This window comes from Triturus cristatus, chromosome 9, assembly GCF_964204655.1.
Source record: "Triturus cristatus chromosome 9, aTriCri1.1, whole genome shotgun sequence".
NCBI lineage: Eukaryota > Metazoa > Chordata > Amphibia > Caudata > Salamandridae > Triturus > Triturus cristatus.
This window is the reverse complement of record NC_140592.1, coordinates 782475935-782495564: the sequence shown is the minus strand read 5'-3', so window position 1 is coordinate 782495564 and position 19630 is coordinate 782475935. Positions and strand designations below refer to the sequence as shown.

The window sequence follows — 19630 nt, the reverse complement described above, 5'->3', positions numbered from 1 at the left end:
ATATATACTGATTGGTTGATAATTACCGTTCCAACCGCGCTAACTTGCTATTAATGGAAAATGTGCACTGTAAATAAAATTAAATCGCATAAATGACTTGGAACCTGATTTAGACTTGGTGGACTGGTTATTCCATCACAAACAAGACAGATATCCCGCACACCATATTACAAGTGCATTATATTCAATTGCACTTGTAATATGGCTCCTACTTGCCAACAAAGAATTGAGCGAAGTCCACGCTCATTCTTAGAGGCTAGCTCCATAGAACTCATTTTTAGCACTAGAACTGGGCACTAGGAGGGCAAACTAGAGGAAGGTGGGAGAGGCAGTTGGCAGCCTTGTCTGAGGATGCAAGGGCTTCAATGGTCCAGTGATTTCTCGTAAATCCCAGAGGAAACATGTTAATCAAGCAGCAGCCTTTTAGAGATACAGAGGGGTTGTTATGGTATGCATTTTCTTCCACAATGCTCACACTATGCATTAACTGCTGTTAGAAATACTCTGACAACCCAATCTACGACTTATAAGAAATGAAGATTTCTGAGATTTACTACAATAATACAATGACCTTTTTACTTTTATAGGTCATGAAGAAGCAACTTATTGGGTCAGAGTGTCAAAAGTACAAGGGAGCTGGGTTTATGACCTACTTTTCCATAAATATGTTATTCTTTCAGATTAGACTCACATGCAAATGACTGCTACGACTAAGTGTGCCTTTCAAGCAATCATGACACTTTCTTGTCTACACCCACCACTAGTAACCTGCTAGGCACTGGTCTGACAAGTGATTGATTCTGAAATGAGCTCTACCTCCTTTCAGAGTCAAATTTACACGGCTGGCCACTACCCATCCCAATAGATCTTTTTAACTGTGCCAGCCGTTCAAGGATAATGCAGACATCTGATTAACTGAGTGCCACGTTTGCCTGTTTTTCCATAGGTGATACGGTGTCAAGTCCAGTTTGGGGGTTCAGAGGCATGGAGGGGATACTGAGGTGCAACATGGATGCTAGAGTCAGTTCACGGTTGATATCCGAGGACAGTCCTACTGGGGACACAGGTAAGCACCAAGCACATCACTTTCACACATGACCATCAGCGTAGCGAGCAGTCAAATGTTTCTCAGTGAAGGGGAATGGGGATAGGGACTCAGCACTCAAGTCATACAATTTCACCAAATGACTGTCTAATTAGTGCTGTGCTTTTATTTTAACATGAAAAAAAATACTTTACTCTACCACTACAAAATACTACACAATGATTGTGCAGATGCAAGAAAGCAACAGCGATGGTAAATGTTATAACTACAGAAATAACGTAAGAACTATGGGAAGTGAGACCAGTGCTAGTTGACTGAAGATTAGTGAAAGGCCTCCTTTCTGATCGAATAGTCACAGGTCAGTTTGAGCACTTCACTGATTGTAATGACTTTTAAATAATCCAGGTCAAGTTTAATGGCTCGCCAATCCACTGATCGCCCTTGGCAAGAGGTGTTTTAACTGTGCCCAATGCAGTGGAGTATCAGTTCTAGAGCTGCCGCCATCGACTGCAGTTATAGCATTGCGTTGTTCAACCCTGCCTTTTCCCTGCATTTTCTGGCAGGTGCAGATGGGGGAACCGGGAGAGCAAACATTGTTCTTGGAGTCTGCATTTCAGGTACAAATCAGAAGCACAGCCCATCAACAAACTTTAGAAGGAAGTTGAGGTGGGAATTCGTAGGGATAGTACAGATGTCCTTCGAGCCAACAGTCTGCGACTCCCAGCACATATAAATGGAGCTAAAAAGGTCACAGGCTGCGCCGGTTAGCACTGAGAACACTGTTCAATCCAAATCAACTGCTATGGGTGGCAGTTTAGTTTTTCTTCAGTGCAATGCACCTTGGGAGCACACTAGGACTTGGGCGGATCCCAAGTAGGCCCGTGTGCTTGGACCTCCTCGCTGTCCATGCCTGCTACCCCTTCAAACTCTCCTAAAGCCAGGGAGTAGGGCCCTGGAAACCTCAAGGCTAAGTTGGAAATGGCACCAAGTTTGTAGCGCCACTTTCCTTCTTCACTTGTGGTGCAGTTCTAGCATCAGTTCCTAGCAGAAGTCCACTTCTCTAGGCAGTTCCTCAAGCAGGTACACCAACCAGAGCCTACTGGTCAATTTAAATCACATTCTTAACTTTCAAACTTATACATTTCCACTACTGGAACTCCCTGCATCCTGAGATGAGAGGTAGAACCTTAGCCACTGAGTTTATGGCTCAAATTTGTTTATTGAAATTTCCAGGACAAATGGCTAAGCCTACAAATCAGAGGCCTGAGAAGGAGGAAAAAGTGAAAGAAATGAAAAACAACCAATTATGTTCTATTTGAATGACCCCCTTGCCCCTCCACCCAGTGCTTTAACCCATTCATCAATAAAAGTGGGTCTGCACTGATCACCTTATTTTACTGCTCACTCAGTGTTTCTAAAACTATCCTGTTTAAAACGACTCCAAGGTGCGGTCTCATGCAATTGGCATGACAGAACAATTATTAATGCAGTTTATTAAAATTGTCATTAGGTCTATTGTGAATCTGTCATGTAACTGGTCTATTTTATATGGTCTACCTATCACAAAACAGCATCTTCGTGAAATCCTCACTCACCCACTCTGAATTGTGTTATCCACCATATCTGCTTATCGTGCCAAGTATTATTTAGGTACAATATTTGTCATTCCCCTCAACAAAATCTTTTTTTAATTAGATTCTTTGGGAGTGAAAGAGGGTTGGTAGGATTTATAATTCAGATGTATAATACTGACCAAGACACATACCGATCAGCTTCCACCAGCCATCCCTGCCTTATTGCATCTGTTCCGGTTGTATGCAATCGGCCCAGCCTCACAAGTGTGGTACTATTTTTATTAGGAGAAGTGTGGGTGGTAGGAATTTTGCAGATCGCTGCAGATCAGATGCTGGAACTTTACAACAGAGTAATGTGAAAAAATGAGTAATATTAACTTGAAGGATAGCAGGCAATTTTGGCCAAGAAAAAGGAGTGGGATTGATGGAAGTCACACTATACTGGACTCTCCTGGGTGTCTACTTTTCAGAAATGTGTCGATTTGGTAGATTACAAGGGTGGCAGCCAAGCCTGGGACTAAATATCACAGATATACACATCGCCAAAATGGGTCACTTTTTATTGTGAGAATTAGATGGCTCCATATGGCATTTTGGGGCTTATTGTGTCACGTGTTAAAATTAATTCATGAATGGAGCCAAACCAATGCCTAATTTGAGCTGGTGGTTTCTGGTGCTCTGCAGAGGCACTTAATAGTCAATACCGGTCCTTATGACAGCGGTAAACATCTATTTGTAAGGGGTCATTACACCGCGTACCACTACTTCGCAAGCGTTACAACGCATGCGCTGTAATAACGTGTAGCCATTTCTACGCATGTTATTACAATGCATGTGTTGTAATGCGAACCAAATCGTTGTGAGGAAACTGAGGCGTTAGCTCCCTATAAATCAGTTTTTTCAGATCAAAACTCGATGCCTCACATTTAAGATTATACACAACTCTGCTCCTAACTTTTTGACTAAGAAGTTTAAAAGGTACACAGCCTCCCTAAACTCAAGAGCGGCTAATTCAAACTGCTTAACTGTCCCTTGATTCCAGAAGAACAAAGCGGGAGGATGCAGCTTTCAACTGAAGGCTGCCATGGCTTGGAATCCACTCACGGATCCCATTAATTCGATCACACGATCTTTCAAAAAAAGTTAATTGAACAAGCATTTCTATCCTAAATTGCTCTCCAAAGTTATACCTGCCACAGGTTACAAATTAGTGCCAAGAAACCTTGTGAACGAGTGCTCATTGCTTAATATCACCATAAAATAACGGGCCATAGCCCCGCCACCCAAGTGAAGTACAATTTAATTTTTTTTAAATATAAATGGATGGAGTGTAGTAATGCAGAATGCTACAACACTTGTTTTTATCATTTGGATTGCTCTCGATTCTTGGTTTGCAAATATCAGTCACTGTGCAATAAACACACATTTTGCAAAATGGCCTCCGAATCACATGACAGTATGGGTAACCCCAAATTCAGAGCTGTACAGATTATTACTGTTCCTAAACTCCCCATTATGGCACATTTCAGTGATGCACACGTTTCCTACATCGCCTTTGTTAACTCATGATATTTTGCCATTGCTGCATGGGCTTTACACAATTAAAAATTATTAACTGCAGCTCCATTGTTGGTGGAGTACGCTGAGTGATTTGGGACTTTGATAACCAACAAACAGCATATTTCCCTACAACCAGAAGGGGAAACAAAGACACCCATGGCAATACGATCAGTTGATGCCGAGAACGCATTTAACCATTTTCATTGGTCTTAAATGTGTGTTGGGGAAAATGGAGATAGGATCAGTCAAGCAGAAAAACACAGAGCAAAGCTATGCTTCACCATTGACGAGGGGCCTTTCAAATAGGAAAAGATCAAGATTTTTCTCCCCACCCAGAAGTACCAAGCAGAGGTGCCCCATGTCACCCCTCTTCTACGCTATCTTGGTGAAGCGTCACCATTAAACAAGCATTGGCATAGCCAATAGGTCTCGCTTTTTGGACCTTATAAGTGTTTAGCCATGCAACACTTGATGTGGTTTAATCAAGGATGTTGTGCTGGATAACTAAACACTTATAATGGTCTAAAGGCATAGAACAGAATGCTTGCATGCAAGGACACCACGCTTCTGACGTTCAAGGTAATACTGCAGCGTCTGATTATTAGACACAAACCCTTAACCTCTCAATAATTCTACAATTCGATGTCCTTACACAACGAACACTCTGCAGTGATCAAATTCTCATAGTTCCCACAATGTTTTGTCTGAGAAAAGCTTACCTTAAATAATCCCCAAATGCCTTCACACTGCCACAACTGAAGCCAATGGTTTGAGCTAGTGAATGCAACATGTTCGAGGTTTTTAACGCTCGTTTATAGTGATTTGTTTGTATGTGATGAGATCATTAAATGAAGAGTTCTAATTTGGGAAATAAGAAGCAGCTGGCTACACGAGAGCAAGGGCAGGGTAGGGAGGAGGGTTGGTTTTGTTTTTAGTTTTAGTGTTGTTAGATGGACAACCGCCTGACTCATATCACCAATGATGCTCAGTTGTAACTATTATTGTTGTCATCCAGCGATCTTGCTTACTTGTTCGTGTTAACATGTTCCTGGTCCGATTATTTACAATTTGCCGAAACCCCATGCGAATAACATGCGATTCACCTGTACTGCATTTGAAATTCCTGTCTATATCTGTTTACAGAAACTGATCAGTGGCATTTGACACTATGTACTAAGTAAACAGAGACTCCTACATCACACAAGCTATGTAACTTTGCCCACAAATCAATAAAGTTTATTGAAAAAAAAGCAGCTGGCATGAATTCTATGCCGAATCCACAGCGTGCCTTGGTTCATCCCATCTTTGGACCTCACATTACCCAACTCCTCTTGTCAGTGCCTGGGCTGTGCACCTTCTATTTGCGAATACAGACAAAAGCTAAACAAGGCACACAGCACCTCCTTGCAACGGACAAGTCTACTTTACCCTTACATACCTGCTAATCCACACTGCCCCCAGCTACCCACACGCAACAATGTTCATCCTATGAAGTAAACAAATATGTGATGACATCTGAATCTCTACAGGAATCAAACCTTAACTATCTAAGCACTCAGTCCCTATGAAAGTGTGTTATCTGGCGCATGCGAGGCCATACTAGAATGGGAAGTTTGCTGCACCTTCTTAAAGTGTCCAGGCGCTGCCCACAACTGATCGTCAAGACTACGAGGAAAATCGTAGACCTCCCAGTCATCTTATTCAGGTGACTGAGTGCGATATTCAGTGAATACATTCCAGGCTTGTAGAGCTGGGTGTGTTATTAAGTAGGGGGTGAAGTTCCTCTGAAGTGATTTATATAAATATAAGCAGCATGTTACTCAGGCTTTGATAAAATCCCAGAGTAGTGTTTACCAGAGAGAAGGTTTGTGTAGATATCACAACGTTACCAAAATAGCAACAACCTAACCAATCAGATCATGCGAAACACTTGTGAACAAATGAATATCAAAAGTGAAAAAGCATTGGCCGCGCGGCTGTAAAAGTAACGCTGAGTGGCCGTGAAAGCGAAAGTGATCGCGGTGAAAGTGATCGCGATGACGTGCTCTGCGATGAAGGATGCGCTCTGTGATGAGGGATGCGCGCACAGCAGTGATTGGAGAGGCAGAGCGAGGCGCGCTTGTGCGCGTAACCGCAAGCTGGTGGCCGGCAAAAGCCTTAGGTAGCACTTCGAAAAGCCACTGACTAAATGTCTCGCAGTGCAGCGCATGCACTAGCTCAGGCGAGACCTAAAAATTAGGGCAACTCATAGTGAGATCGGTATTTGGGGCTGTACACATAAAAGCCACCTATGATCCTACTCTCCTTGCTGAGCCCTGCTGAATCGATTTTGAGGGTTCTACAGTTCCTAAGGAGATCTCTCGGGGTTCAAGGTGAACTTAGATAATCGGAGATACTAGATCAGGGTCTCAAAAGAGAGACTGAGCAAAATGTTAAAAAAATAACCACTTACGTAGGCTATCAACAAGAGCAAGAAAATATGAAAACACACCAACAATACAATAACGATATAAATGCAATTACTACAAACTAATCTCAAAGATCAAAAGACTTAATTAAATAGCGCCCTCTTTTCATATTATGGTTAGGTATGGTAGCAGCCCTGAAAATTATCATCTTGCCACTACTCCTATATCTATTTTTGGAAATTAATGTGCATAAGACAATTGCAATTAGAAAATATCTGCACCAAATATATTTTATACACAACCCACATGTTTACTGGTTAAAGGATTCAGCGTGTTTCTAAGCTTGAGAATCAGTTTACCCAAACAATATAATGTGTAATTTACGGTAATGTGTTTTTATATTGTCCATGTAGTAAAACGTAAGTTGTTTTTGATGCATAAAATATTACAAAAAAAAAAAAAAAGGTGGAAAACGGTTAGACTCCTTTGCTGCTCTTATATATTATTGGTTTACAGTCTACATCAGGAAACCACAATGCACAAGCAAATTAATAAACAACCATAAAGATTACCTGAATGCAAGATCCACTGCAATAAATGAATATATATAGAGAGGTCGCATGAGGGCAGTAATCTCATATGTATCCTGCGGCTGGAAAGTAGCGGTCTCTGTTGCTGTATTTACGATTAATGAATATTCACCAATGCATATAGTTACCCATCCAAACAAAAAGATCATCACAGCTCCTCCAATGTTTTCATAAAGGGCGTATAATCTAGTTGGAAGCAGATACCAGGTTCCTAGCCCACACATCACCCCTGCTAGAATAGAATGAAATATGGCGTTGGCTATAAACTTCTTGCCTGGAATTATGAATTTCACGGTCTCTGAGCCAACACAGCTTACAAACTCATACTCGTCTTCATCCATTAGGGTAGTTTGATTTTGTAGTCTTTCTACAGTCACTGTTTTCTGTTGAGCGTATCTGTTTATTATCTGGATAAGAAAGGCAGCAACAAGCATCAGACTTCCTGAAAGTACAGTGCAGTAAAAGTCCTTCTGGGGTCTGAACTCGTAAAACACAGTCCCAGCTCCGCCAAAAAGCCATGGTGTGAGGAAAAGAACTACTTGGTTGACGTATACGTAAGGTGGGGCACAATATCCCAATTTAAAACGTGGACCTCCAAAAACAGTTTGTGGGAAGCGTTTCCAAAAAAACTCCTGTTTGTAATCATTCAACAAAGGAACATCTGGACCCATTCTTGAACTCACAACTCCTGGAATAGCCCCATCTTTTAGCAGACAGATGTTCCTACAAAGAAAGAAGTTTTGTAGTTAAAAATATTTTTAGAGAAAACCAATAGTTTTAGTAAAAATTCCATGAAATATTGCACACAGTTACATTTGATCTGAAAACATAACACGAAACAAACGACATGGCAGAAAATAATAGATGTGAACATCAAACATTTGTAAAAGCTTTCCTTACACTTCATTTATTATCTCAGACCTTAATGAACAGGCCAAAGGTAGAAAATCAAAGAAATCATCAACTTTATACCTACTTTTCACAAGTTTGCGTCACAGAAGCGAAGATACGAAACTGGAAATGTTTTTCACAAATGAAAAAACTTTAAAAAGGTCAAACTAGGTTGAATGTGGGCTTGAACATTGCATTAGAACCTTTCAGTGTTAAACGTAAATGAAATTCCATGCCAGTTCATTTGGTTCAAAAGGCAATCACTAGATTTCAATAGCATATGCATCTTGAGACCTTGGAAAAGATCCCAATAGTATGTCTAGGTGCCTATGCAAGCATGTGCCATATCACATATTTCCAGGATACCGTTTTAAATAAAATGTTAACATCTGCATTTAGTCAGACCTTCAGCTAAAAAGTAACAGTTTAAATAGTCAGTTGTTCTTCTGAGATTCTAGCACAAAGCACTCAAACGAAATTTAAGAAAGCTGCGAGAAGGCACAAAGTTAAGGTATACATTTTTTTTTTTTTACTCAAAAACCCTGAATAGTCCTTAGAGTACAGTCAAAATGTTTATTGGGGGAGGGAGGGGAGGTGCATCCCAACACCAGGACCCCTCGTAGATCAGACTGTCCTTCAAATCTGGATAACAAACCCAAAGGCTAATGCAAATTTTAAAGATCTCCAGGCTTATTTGACCATGGCTGTTCAAAGAGTTTGTGCAATCAAACATCGCAGCCATTGCACAGACCTCGCCCGTGTGGCAGAATGGCAATACCTAAGCTGATGCTCAAGAAAAACCATCTTCATTCCATTTGAAAAATGCAAAAATCACTCAGGAGCTGTAGTCATGCAGCAAAGAGTTTTGTTGTCTGGTGAAACTAAAAGGGAACATTCTGGCCTAAATGCTAACCGTTGGATTTAGTGTAAACCCATAAAAAAAAAACAAAAAAAAAAAAAAAAAAAAAAAATCACTAAAAGAGCACTATCCCAGCTGTCAACATTTGCAGATGTGTCTTCTCAACTCATGATAAGCAATTAGCCAGGATACAATGAAATATGAATGGGACACAGTATAATGAGAGTTCTGGAGGAAATATTGCTGCTGTCTGTAAAAGAAGTTGAAACTGGGTTGTCACTGTGAGGCAAGGTGGATCCTGGAAGGTGACCTCAGACACATCCATTCTGCTGGACATGGTGTCTGTTCTATGGGGGTACTCATCAGGTGGACGCTGTGGACAGCACGTTCTGAACCAGGCATTGAGTGGGTCACAAACATGCACTGAATAGACTAATGATTGCTGCAATAAGTCTATCAATTGCCTTGTTATATTTTTAAGTTGGTGGGTGTTTACATAACATGTTTTATATTATATGTAGAGTTTATGTATGGTGCATATGATTTGCATAAACTGTAATAATCCTTTATAATATTGAATATACTGCTTAAGTAGGTATGTAAAAGGGGTTTCTCAGATTTTACATAGGATGTGCTTATTTGTTGCACAGCTTGAAGTTAAGTGGTCTGAACAAGCACTGTGCATCTTTTTTCACTGTGGGTAGTATCAGCGCCACCTCTTAATTGCCTCTAGAAAGATTGTGTGAGCTACATTCCTTAGGAGCAGAATTTGAAACCGTTTCTTTCAACAGGTTTACATCCACAAATAGCATGCAAAAATTCTCAACCGGCTATATTCCTTGGAATTGTGGTTGAAAAATTGAACTTCCATACCTTTTTTAATGCACCTGCTTCCTTCTATGTTCTATCTGCCTCTTCTGTATACAAGTTACTCTAAATCTCATGCCTATCCTTCTTAAGGTCTTTTTGGCAAACATAACAATATGTATTAAATCCAGCAAGCAAATGCGTCTCATAGCCGCCTCTAATGATCACATCGAAGTCAAAAATGTACCACAAAGGAACTGCATTGAGTACATGGAATGAGCATACAAAACTAACCCAATAACTAATGTACAGACCACTAACTTTGGGCTCCCGGGTGGCGTGTTACTTGTCATAAAGTGCCTCAATACTTCATCGGGGCAGTAAGCGCTATATAAATGCAATTTAATTTATACAGTCCAACATCCAGCATAACAAACCAAACCACACAACGAAGCTACACTATAGTGGCTAAGAATAAAAGTGTAAATGACCTTAAGACCCACTTAAAGCCCAGAAAAGCAATTAAAAAATGTATGGCATAAGAGGAAGTTCGTTGTGTAGCAACTCTCGCAAAGAAACTTAACAGCTTGAACAACTTTGTACAGAAGAATGATCAAATAACGTCAAATCTAGGACTGCAAAGTTGTTAGCGAACTAACCCCGTAGCTGCAATCGCTGCTGTAATGATTAGTGGGGTGAAGACAAAGATTTCAGTTTTGTATTTTGTTAAAAGTGTGGAGTATGTTGTGGAGTTGTGAGGACACATCACTTAAATGACTAAATCCAAGCTAGAAGTGGGGTGGGTTCTGCTGGCGTGGAGAACAGAAAGTAGTTTTAAAATGATGTAGAAACAGGTCATGAACAGTATGTTTATTCATGTCCTCAACTATACAAGCAAAATCGTAAACATCTTTCTCAAAAATAGGTGCAAGAACACTTGTGGTAAAGCAAGTCTGTGTCAGAGTTCATACATTTTATTTCATGTTGCGAAGTATGTTTCACCTATTTCGTGCAAGTATTTCTTTGCCAAGATGGGTCTCTATAGTTTTGTTTTTCATTAAGCATATGACTGATACAGCGCGTATTCTGAACTGAGTTTCCTCTAAGTGCTGGGTGAAGCCTCTCTGCACAGCGATAGCATGTGTGTGCCAATTGCCATTATGGTTCTATGAGAAAGTGTGTGAATGAATTGAACGCTGTCGGACTATGAAGGGCACCAAAGGAAGAAAAAAAAAAAAACTGTAAAATGCAGTGGGCAGTGAGGTGAATGATAAAGTCAAGGAGAACAAGCACTGGCAAAGCCAATAGTTTTGGGTTTACTGTACTAATGCACAAATAATTAGCACATTAGTGAGATGCTTCTGTACCTCTTGGTGTGTTTCAGACACCCACACTGCACAAGAGCACTTGTTTACACAATTCTTGAGGTGCCCTTTTGTTCCTTGTAAGCGCACTAGGCGCAGGGAGGTGCCTGGCTCCTATCCTGGTTGGTGGCCATTTTAGACTCGGGTCCCGCCAGTTTTTTTTCAGTTTATGCTTTATTTCTCACATGATTATTTTATTGTTCATATTTAAACGTGCTTTTAATTTCCTGTACTTCCACCTGGTAGGGGAGCCTACCACAGAGGAGCGGAGTTTCGTGGCTCAGTTGGTACTTGGTTGCCCCTCTGTTTTTGTTGCTCGACAACTAGCCAAGCCCACAGGGGTAAGAGGACTACAAAAAGATGGCAGCTGCGCGGAGGCACCACTGGTGCGCCAAAGGCAAGCCCATCCGCCCTGGATGGCACCAGTGGATCACCCAGTCCTTTTCAATATTCTGCTGAGGAGCTTCATCTTGTCCCAATCACTCAGGACCTTTGTAGGCACTCTATGACTGTTTCGCTGAGCATAACGAGTTGTAGTAAGTCCAAGTTCACTTTTCCGGTAGAGCCTGGGGAAAACCCCATAGGGAGTAACCTGCATTCAAATGTAAAGTTAGCCCAATGTTTTCTATTAAATCGCCGCTCTTTACCCAAACATAAATTCCAGATCTTAGAAATTCTAACCGACCATCAACCTGAAGATCTTTTGCTTAGTAGAAACGTGGCTTACCCCACACTCCGCCCCAGATATTCTTGATGCCATTCCTCAGGACTACGCAATACTGAGGCAGGACAGACTAGACCAAAGGGATGGAGGGGATTGCGATCATCTTTAAACAGCACCTCCAATAGAGTTTCTCTGAAATAAAGATAGCAGGCTGCGAAGCAATGCACCTCTCCCTGTCACTTTCTGGTTGCTGTACCTTAACTGGCCTTTTAACGCATCGTCCACTTGGGTCTGCCTCATAGTTAAGTACTGACCTAAAGAATATTGTACCAGCTTATGCCCCAAGGCACTCGATTTTCTTCATCCTGGGAGACCTTAATCTGCATTGTGATTATATAAATTGAGGCTCTGCATCCTCCCTTACGGAGGATCTTGGACTATTGCACTTCACACAACTGATTCAAGCCCCTACCCACTGGATCCTATTTTTAAGAACTCCTCTCAGGTGTGTTCAGCCACCTCCTGTGTCCGATCACCAGATGCGTCCTTTTTAAGTGCAGTTGAGTCCTGCTGTCCCCCCGCCCCCCTCCATCTCTAGAGCCCAAAATGGCCACAATACTTGGAGATAGTCCTCCATTACACCTATTGCTTTTACAGCGGCCTTAAATCTCAGCACTCCCTCATTGCCCAATTGCCACAGGCAGCCAATAATCAAGTGGAGGACTGGATTAGGAGGACTCTAAATACTATACCACCCCAAAAACTATGTAAAACTACCCACACAAAACCATCAGCAAAGTGGTATTCTGAGGATCTCCAACGACTGAGAAAAAAAGAGTTAACACTTGGAACGCCTATGGTGTAAGGACTACAACTTGTGTGACGTAAGCAACTATCTGATAGCACAGAAAAAGTACCACAAAGCAATTAGGCACACTCATACTCAATTCTTCTTTCAAAGGATTGCACCAGCAAAAAATTCCCCTAGGGAAATCTTTCAGATAGTTAAGTCCCTCCCTTCTTTAGAACGGGTGTAGGGAAGTAGGATTTGCTTTTATAGTTACCCCCACTTTTTGCTTGATGTAATGCTGTTTCTGACTGGGATCCTGCTAATCAGGACCCCAGTCTCGGAGATGTCTCCCCTAAATTGGTTTGTTAAGTACTTAGGTACATCCCAGATTGGACACTGATGTAACCTTATCAGTCCCTAGTATATGGTACTAAGGTACCGAGGGCGTAGGTAAACCAGGGGACCCCCGTGGGCTGAAGCATGTATTATGCCACCCATGGGAGACCACTCAATTTGTAACTACAGGCCTGCCATTGCAGTCGGTATAAGTTGGTGCTAACACCACTTACGAAACATAAAGGTTTACCTATATCTAAGGTCACTGCACTTAAAATCTACAAGTCACCCCTAAGGCAATCCTGAAGGCAGGGTTTTTGGTTCTAAGTGTGAAGGTGCCCCTACATGAGCAGGACACCCCTACAGCCTACGGAGTCCATTCTCCCGGGTTGTGAGACAGACATACAACATGTAGAGGGGCACCACATCATTATGCGATGACATCTCGAAACTGGCTGTAACGAATCCTATCATGTTTGGTATCAAACATGTTGGAATCATACCTCCCACACCGTAAACGGTGTGGGAGGTAGGATTCCATGCACCTTAAAGCTCCTTTGGGAGGCCTTCGGTTCTCCTTGTACCAGTCTTGCAGACCCGGACAGCAAGCTCTGGAATGCAGAACAATAGGTATCCTGTCACAGGGAGGTGTGACGACCTCCCAGACAGGGTTTAGTGTATTGGGCCAGGGTGGGGGAGCTTGCCAGCACCACATAGTCTGCATGCAGGGCACACTTGGTGCCCTCCATGCTTAGTCCAGTTCAAACCAGTTCAGGCTCCTACCCTGGCACGAAACTGGACAAAGGACAGGGGAGTATCCTCCCCCTTGTTCAGCCCCTCCTTAGGGAGGGACCCCTGAATTGTCCCAACCATTTCCTTAGGGTATTTAAAGGCTTACCTGTGGGTGGGTCCCTAGATTCGTCATGGGACAAGATTCATTTCAGACACCACTTCTTCAACCGTCTGGGCACTCTGGACTTTGCTGGACTTCGCTCTGGGCATCAAGGCTGCAACTGGGAATACTCCTGCTGCTCTGGATTTCGTCGCCCTGCTCGTCTGCTGCAACGTCCGAGCCTGTGCACCATACAGGAACATTCCAAGGCCTGTGGGCATCCAAGACACCTGAAGGAATCTCCCTTGAAGTGAAGAGTCCCTTCCCTGCATCTGCAGTACCGCAACTAAGCTGATCGGTCTGCTGATCCTGGGCTCCCACGGACTCCAAAAGGCTCAGCAACACAGGTGGTGGTTCTTCACATCCCCAGAGGCCTGCCCTGCCCTCACACAAAGTGTGAGGCCAGTATCCCACATAGGAGCTGCAGGAACCGAACCCCTGAGCACAGCGTCAACTTGTAGTTGCAAAGGCTCCAAGTAGCCCCAACCTCAAGCATCTCCAGTGACCAAGATCTCCGTCTTCACCGCGACTCCAGTGCCTCCGGCCTGTGGGTCCTCTTTAGGGCCATCTTTGAATTCTTTGGGCTCCCCTGATTGCTCAGGGCCAGCCCTGACTCCCCTGCTTGTGGTGATTGTCCGTGGACCTTGCTGGTCCCAACATTGCACCTTCTTCAACTTCCACATTGGTTGCAGTTGCCAAGGCTTGTTGGTGCTCCCGCCGGACACAGACCCCTCAACTCTCGACATTCGACATGGGACAGCTCGTATCCGGCTCCTGGTTGTCCACAGCGTCGCCTGGTCCGCACAGCTGCAGTTTCAAGGTCACCGTCAGCTCTCCGCTACTAAAAAGGAAAATCACCCAATCTCGCTCCTTCTCCAGAAATGCCCTGAACATCTGGAATGCCCTACCCGAGGGACCTGCGCTGTAACCCATCCTACCTAAGCTTAAAAAAAGGACCTAGAACATCGCCTTCTCAATACATTTTGGGGTCCATAAATTCACTCCTATAACCTTGCTTTGTTTTCCTAAACTGGTTATCTTTCTGTTCTTCCTAGCCCTCTCTCAGCCCTCCCTTTTTTTGACATGTTATTCCTGTTTATTCTGACCCTACCCCCTTTGCTCATCACATCCCTTTCTCCTACCCTTACCCCAACTATTAGTTCTTCCCTGTCGATTCCTCTCTGCCTGGCGTCGTTAGCCCCATCTTATTTTGAGATGTATATAAGCTATCTTCCTCCCTGATTTTTCCCCCCCCCTTAACGTAAAGTGATATGTATTTGTTTGTTTGGATTACCCTGAACAATTGATTTCCTTGATTGTTTCTACTCATGTAAAGTGCCACCCATTTTAAAATTAATTGTATATGTAGGTTCTGCTTTGAGTCCGACCCTATTTAAACAATATATGAGCCCATTAGATGATGTGATCGAGCGTCATGGCGTGAAGATAGTGTCTTACTCGGATGACGCTCAGCTAATTATTGCTCTGCCGCAGGATGAAGGCACCATGGTGGATAGTTTTAGAGCATGTCTGGTGGACCTAGCTGAATGGATGGACACCAGCTGCCTGAAACTTAACCCTGATAAGACTGAAGTCCTGGTTGTGAGCAAACAACCCTCGATATGGTCCTAGAGTGGTGGCCAGACAATTTCTGCCCATCACCCAATGTAAAAATTCTGTGCTTTGTATTCAAACAAACCTTGTCTTATGTCAGCCAGAATAAGGCTCTGGTTGGAACATGCTTTGGCATTCTAAAAACACTATACAAAATCCTAGGGCTCCTTCCAGGTACGGTAAGGAATACAGTAGTTCAGGCACTCCTGGTATCCAGATTGGATAATTGCAATGCCCTTTACCTAGGGGCAACGCAGGACAGACTAAAGAAACTTCAGCAGGTCCAAAATGCTGCCACTCGGATACTGTTAAACATTCCTAAATACTGCCCCATGGGCGATGCCCTTTCTAAACTCCATTGGCTTCCTATTAGGGAAAGAGGTTTTTTTAAAGCTCTCTGCTTCGGTCACAAAATTCTGCACCAGAGGTCATCGCTACCTCTTTTCCTTGATTAGATGGCACCATCTAAATAGATGTCTTAAGTCCTCAGGGGCAGCATTGACGGTGATCTCAAAGATAAAACGACCACGGCTGGGTGGTCGCTCCTTCAGTTATTTGACAGAAAAACTGTGGGACTCCTTTCCTTCTGAGTTGAGATTCAAATGCTCTGAAACCATATTTCGAATAAAACCCTTAAAACGTGTTTTTTTAAGACAACAATATATGTCTAGATTTAATGTGGAAACTGTGGCCATTGAAGCGTAGCACGGACACACAATGAATAGAGTAACCGAGCGCTCTACCAAACCCAGAACACAACATATGGAAGGTAAGCCAACAGGAGCGAATGGATGGAGTTATCATTGTAAAGTAGTACCTCATGCAATTTAATGCAAATACGAGTGGCGGTGGAAGGATCCACTCAGTCAATACCATTTTGTAGAAAATGTATACTTCACTGGCTCAGGCAAGACAAAGTTGACAAATTCTCAAGCAAATGGCTGAAAAAGATTAAAAGTTTCAATGAGGGACGCAAAGCCCACTCTATGAATATAGTTAGCAATATGACTGTTTCGCAGCCGTTCTGTCAAAAATCAGTCCTAAAAAAGTACCTGTGGAAGGAGAGTATGCAGAAATAATGTTAAAAGACAGTGATGGAGAAAAAGGAGGCAACATATTAGACACTCAGATGGAAAAACTTGAGTAAAGAAATGTGGCGTGACAGGCATAAGTGATTAATGTACAGTGGGAGACTGCAAGTAAGGCAATGTGAAGGGAAGAATGGGAGTCGTTACTCGTTTATCTGATATGGAATATAAAAATAAGTGCTAGTAAGCAACTGCAAACCCGATAGGACTGGCTTGGTTTAGGTGAATGTGGTTGTTGTGTATTAGGATGCATTTACAGAACACACAGATACTGGTCAGGTGGCAAGCTGTGTCAAGCACAGAAATCTAGTTCACATATTTTAGGAACGCCCATAAGAACATAGGCCAGAATCCCTAGTTATTCTTCTTTGGCCACACTCCTTATAGAGAACCCTTTACATCCTACTTAACGCACTAAATGTATTGTCGAGGGGCAGACATCAAAATGTAAAATGCTTTAGGGGGGTGTAGACTTTTATAGGTGCTAAGTCTGAGCATTCAAAGATCCTGTGGCACCGATTCTGACTTCACCTATTCAGTACTCGGAGCAAATGAGCCACCATTTAGTTAAAAAACACACATTGCTACAGTCCACAACTATCATGTTTTTTGCACATATTCCTGACTCGCTAATAATCTCCACAAAATTCCTCAAAGATTTATATAAATGCTGTTAAAGGGCAACGAAGGTACATGTTGTAAAGAATGCAGTTTGCAAAAAGCAGCACCAAAGCCCTCCCCACCAAAGAGGGGAAGGTTCTGCAATGTGCAATGATCCACGAGGTGTCTTTGTGGAGTTTCGGGTAGAATATGAAAATGTAGGGGAATGTGACAGAACTACGACAGACCCATTGTGCACAAGAAATGGTAACGTCAAATGATCCTTCAGTCCGAAAAAAAAAAAAAAAAAAAAAAAAAAAAAAAAAAGACTGCTGCAGATGTCCCTGTGTTCTAATTCGTCACAGCAACCAATAAGGAATTATCAAACACATATGAGAGGGCAAACATTGTATTAAGCTACACGAATTTGACACTGCCAGCTTTAGTACAATATTCCCCTCGTTATATTTCTGTAGGCGAGAAATAAAGCCAAGTCAAGTATAAGCGTTTGGAGGGGAAAAAAATAGGAAAAATCTTTAAAAAACACTTCTCCTTACATCTTGTGCATACAAACATATCTGTGGGGTCAGGGGTCTAGTAGACAACCTAGGTTGTGTCATAAAGAAAACACAATTTAGGTGCTCTACACAGTTAAGGAGAGAAGCAATCGTCTCATAAATATTTTTGGTTGTATTATTATTCTGTTCGTCTTATGTATTACTTGTCCTTCACACTTTACGGAGACCACAAGAATTACATGGGTTTCTAAATGACAAACCAACTTCATCCTTACCCAATATGGAAGAAAAAAAAAATGTAAAACTCAGCCTCCTAGAATTTACCCCATGTGCACTCGCTAAACTGTAAAAAAATCACACTGCATTAATCTTGCTATCAGAATACCTTCAGGGCAGGGACACACTTAATGAAATAGCTGGCTTATAAGTAAGACACATGTATAAAGGGTTTAAATATTATTTGCAGTGATCCTACATCAGCAACGTGTTGATCGTGAATTACAGCATAAAACAAGGCAGCACAGTTTTGTCCATCTCTTAAAAAATACAAAAAACAAGCACACTGGAGATTTAACTGATAAACATATCCAATCATATCACATTTTGTGAAGATTTAAAGACTTGTCGTATGCAATCATATCACATTTTGTCTGGCAACAAACCAACTCGTACCAAAACAAACCTTGCTAGGTGCAACACGCTGCGGTGGAATCATTAATTGTGCTTCCCATCTGAAGGTTTCAACCTGCAAAATAAAGATAGCAGTTGGAAAAGGCATGCAGGTAAAAAGAGACAAGCTAACCCCTCGAGAAAGCAACTAATCCGCAGACTTGGATGTTGGTTGCTTACAGTGGACTTGCAGCTTGAGTCCAGTAGCCATACAAACAAACCATTTCGCAACGCACATACAGTAAACCGACTCCTCTCCCAGACACTTACCAATCACAGATCGCCTGGGAACGCAGGTAGTCACAACAAACTGCAGAGCAAGTCAAGCATGCTGCCCCATAAGGCGAGAGCTACAGCTACGGACACTCACTATAAATGCAACACCGCGAAGGCCGAGAGGTGCAGTCAGCATCATTCAATGCCTAGGGCCCAAAGGGCTGGCGGTATTCAGCAAAACAAAAATACGAGCACTGCCTTTCAGTGCAGCACCAACAACTACTCTCAACATTATACTCAGTGCTCATGCACAATCCGCCTTTCTTTTTTGTTAACATAGAAACACATAACAATAGAACGTCCGAGCAAACAAAACTATTGTAAACATACTAAGATGCAAAATCAAACTGGCACTTAAATTACCAGAATAAATATACCATCCGTTATTTTTGCCGAATGTCCGTTTTCCATTATTAATATTTTAACTGATGCCATTTGTCCGTAACATCAGTACTTCCGGGTCGCATGACAGCCAATCCTATTTTAAAGGAGTCATCTGCGAATGGGAAGGATTTGTAAAGTGAAAGGGGAGCTATGATTGGGCACTGGTGGCACTTCCACCAATCATACTACGCTTCACAGAAATCGGAAGTTCTAATTGGTTATTGGAGTCATCACCACCGGTGCCTTTGCAGCGTACTAACACTGCCCCACCAGCACTAGCAGGCCTACATTAGTCGTTATGGTGTTTTACGAAGTTAGGTTGGGAGTGCTGACTTGTCTGTTATAAAACGAATCAGTCAGACCGGGCAGTAAACTTGATTCTGCTATTTTAGTCTGTCACAGCTTGGGTAGGTCACGCTATTGCGATTCGTGCTCGGATGAGAGAAGTTTGAAGCAAGGCTGGGGTTGGGTAGTAAGACTTAACAGTAATTGAACCTCCCTCTGATGAGTGAGTGGTGTATTTACGATTGACATGGCCCGGGACAGGTCTGTCGTCCTGCAGGCTGCTGCCTGCATAGGTATTCACGTTTGTAGGGTCTCCCCGTGTCATAGATGACGCAATTGGGGTCAGAGTAGTATTCATAGTGCCAATATAGGCAACCCTCCCTTCCCATGATGAACATAGCATGCACTGCAATAAA

The 19630-nt window shown here is 42.5% G+C and overlaps 1 protein-coding gene across 10 annotated transcripts in view; it reads right to left on the bottom strand.

The window, feature by feature from the left end:
- Positions 1 to 19006, bottom strand: part of PCNX4 (pecanex 4) — a 401845-nt gene extending 382839 nt beyond the window's left edge. The window contains exons 1-3 of one of the 10 annotated variants that reach the window (XM_085626158.1): positions 18909 to 19006; positions 18273 to 18345; positions 7160 to 7900 (exon numbers count right to left, since the gene is read on the bottom strand). In XM_085626158.1, the coding sequence (XP_085482284.1) occupies positions 7160 to 7848 (689 nt within the window). In that variant the 5' untranslated portion in view covers positions 7849 to 7900; positions 18273 to 18345; positions 18909 to 19006. The other 9 variants (XM_085626159.1, XM_085626163.1, XM_085626162.1 and 6 more) reach the window with 9 other exon arrangements.
- Positions 19007 to 19630: the final 624 nt, after the last annotated feature.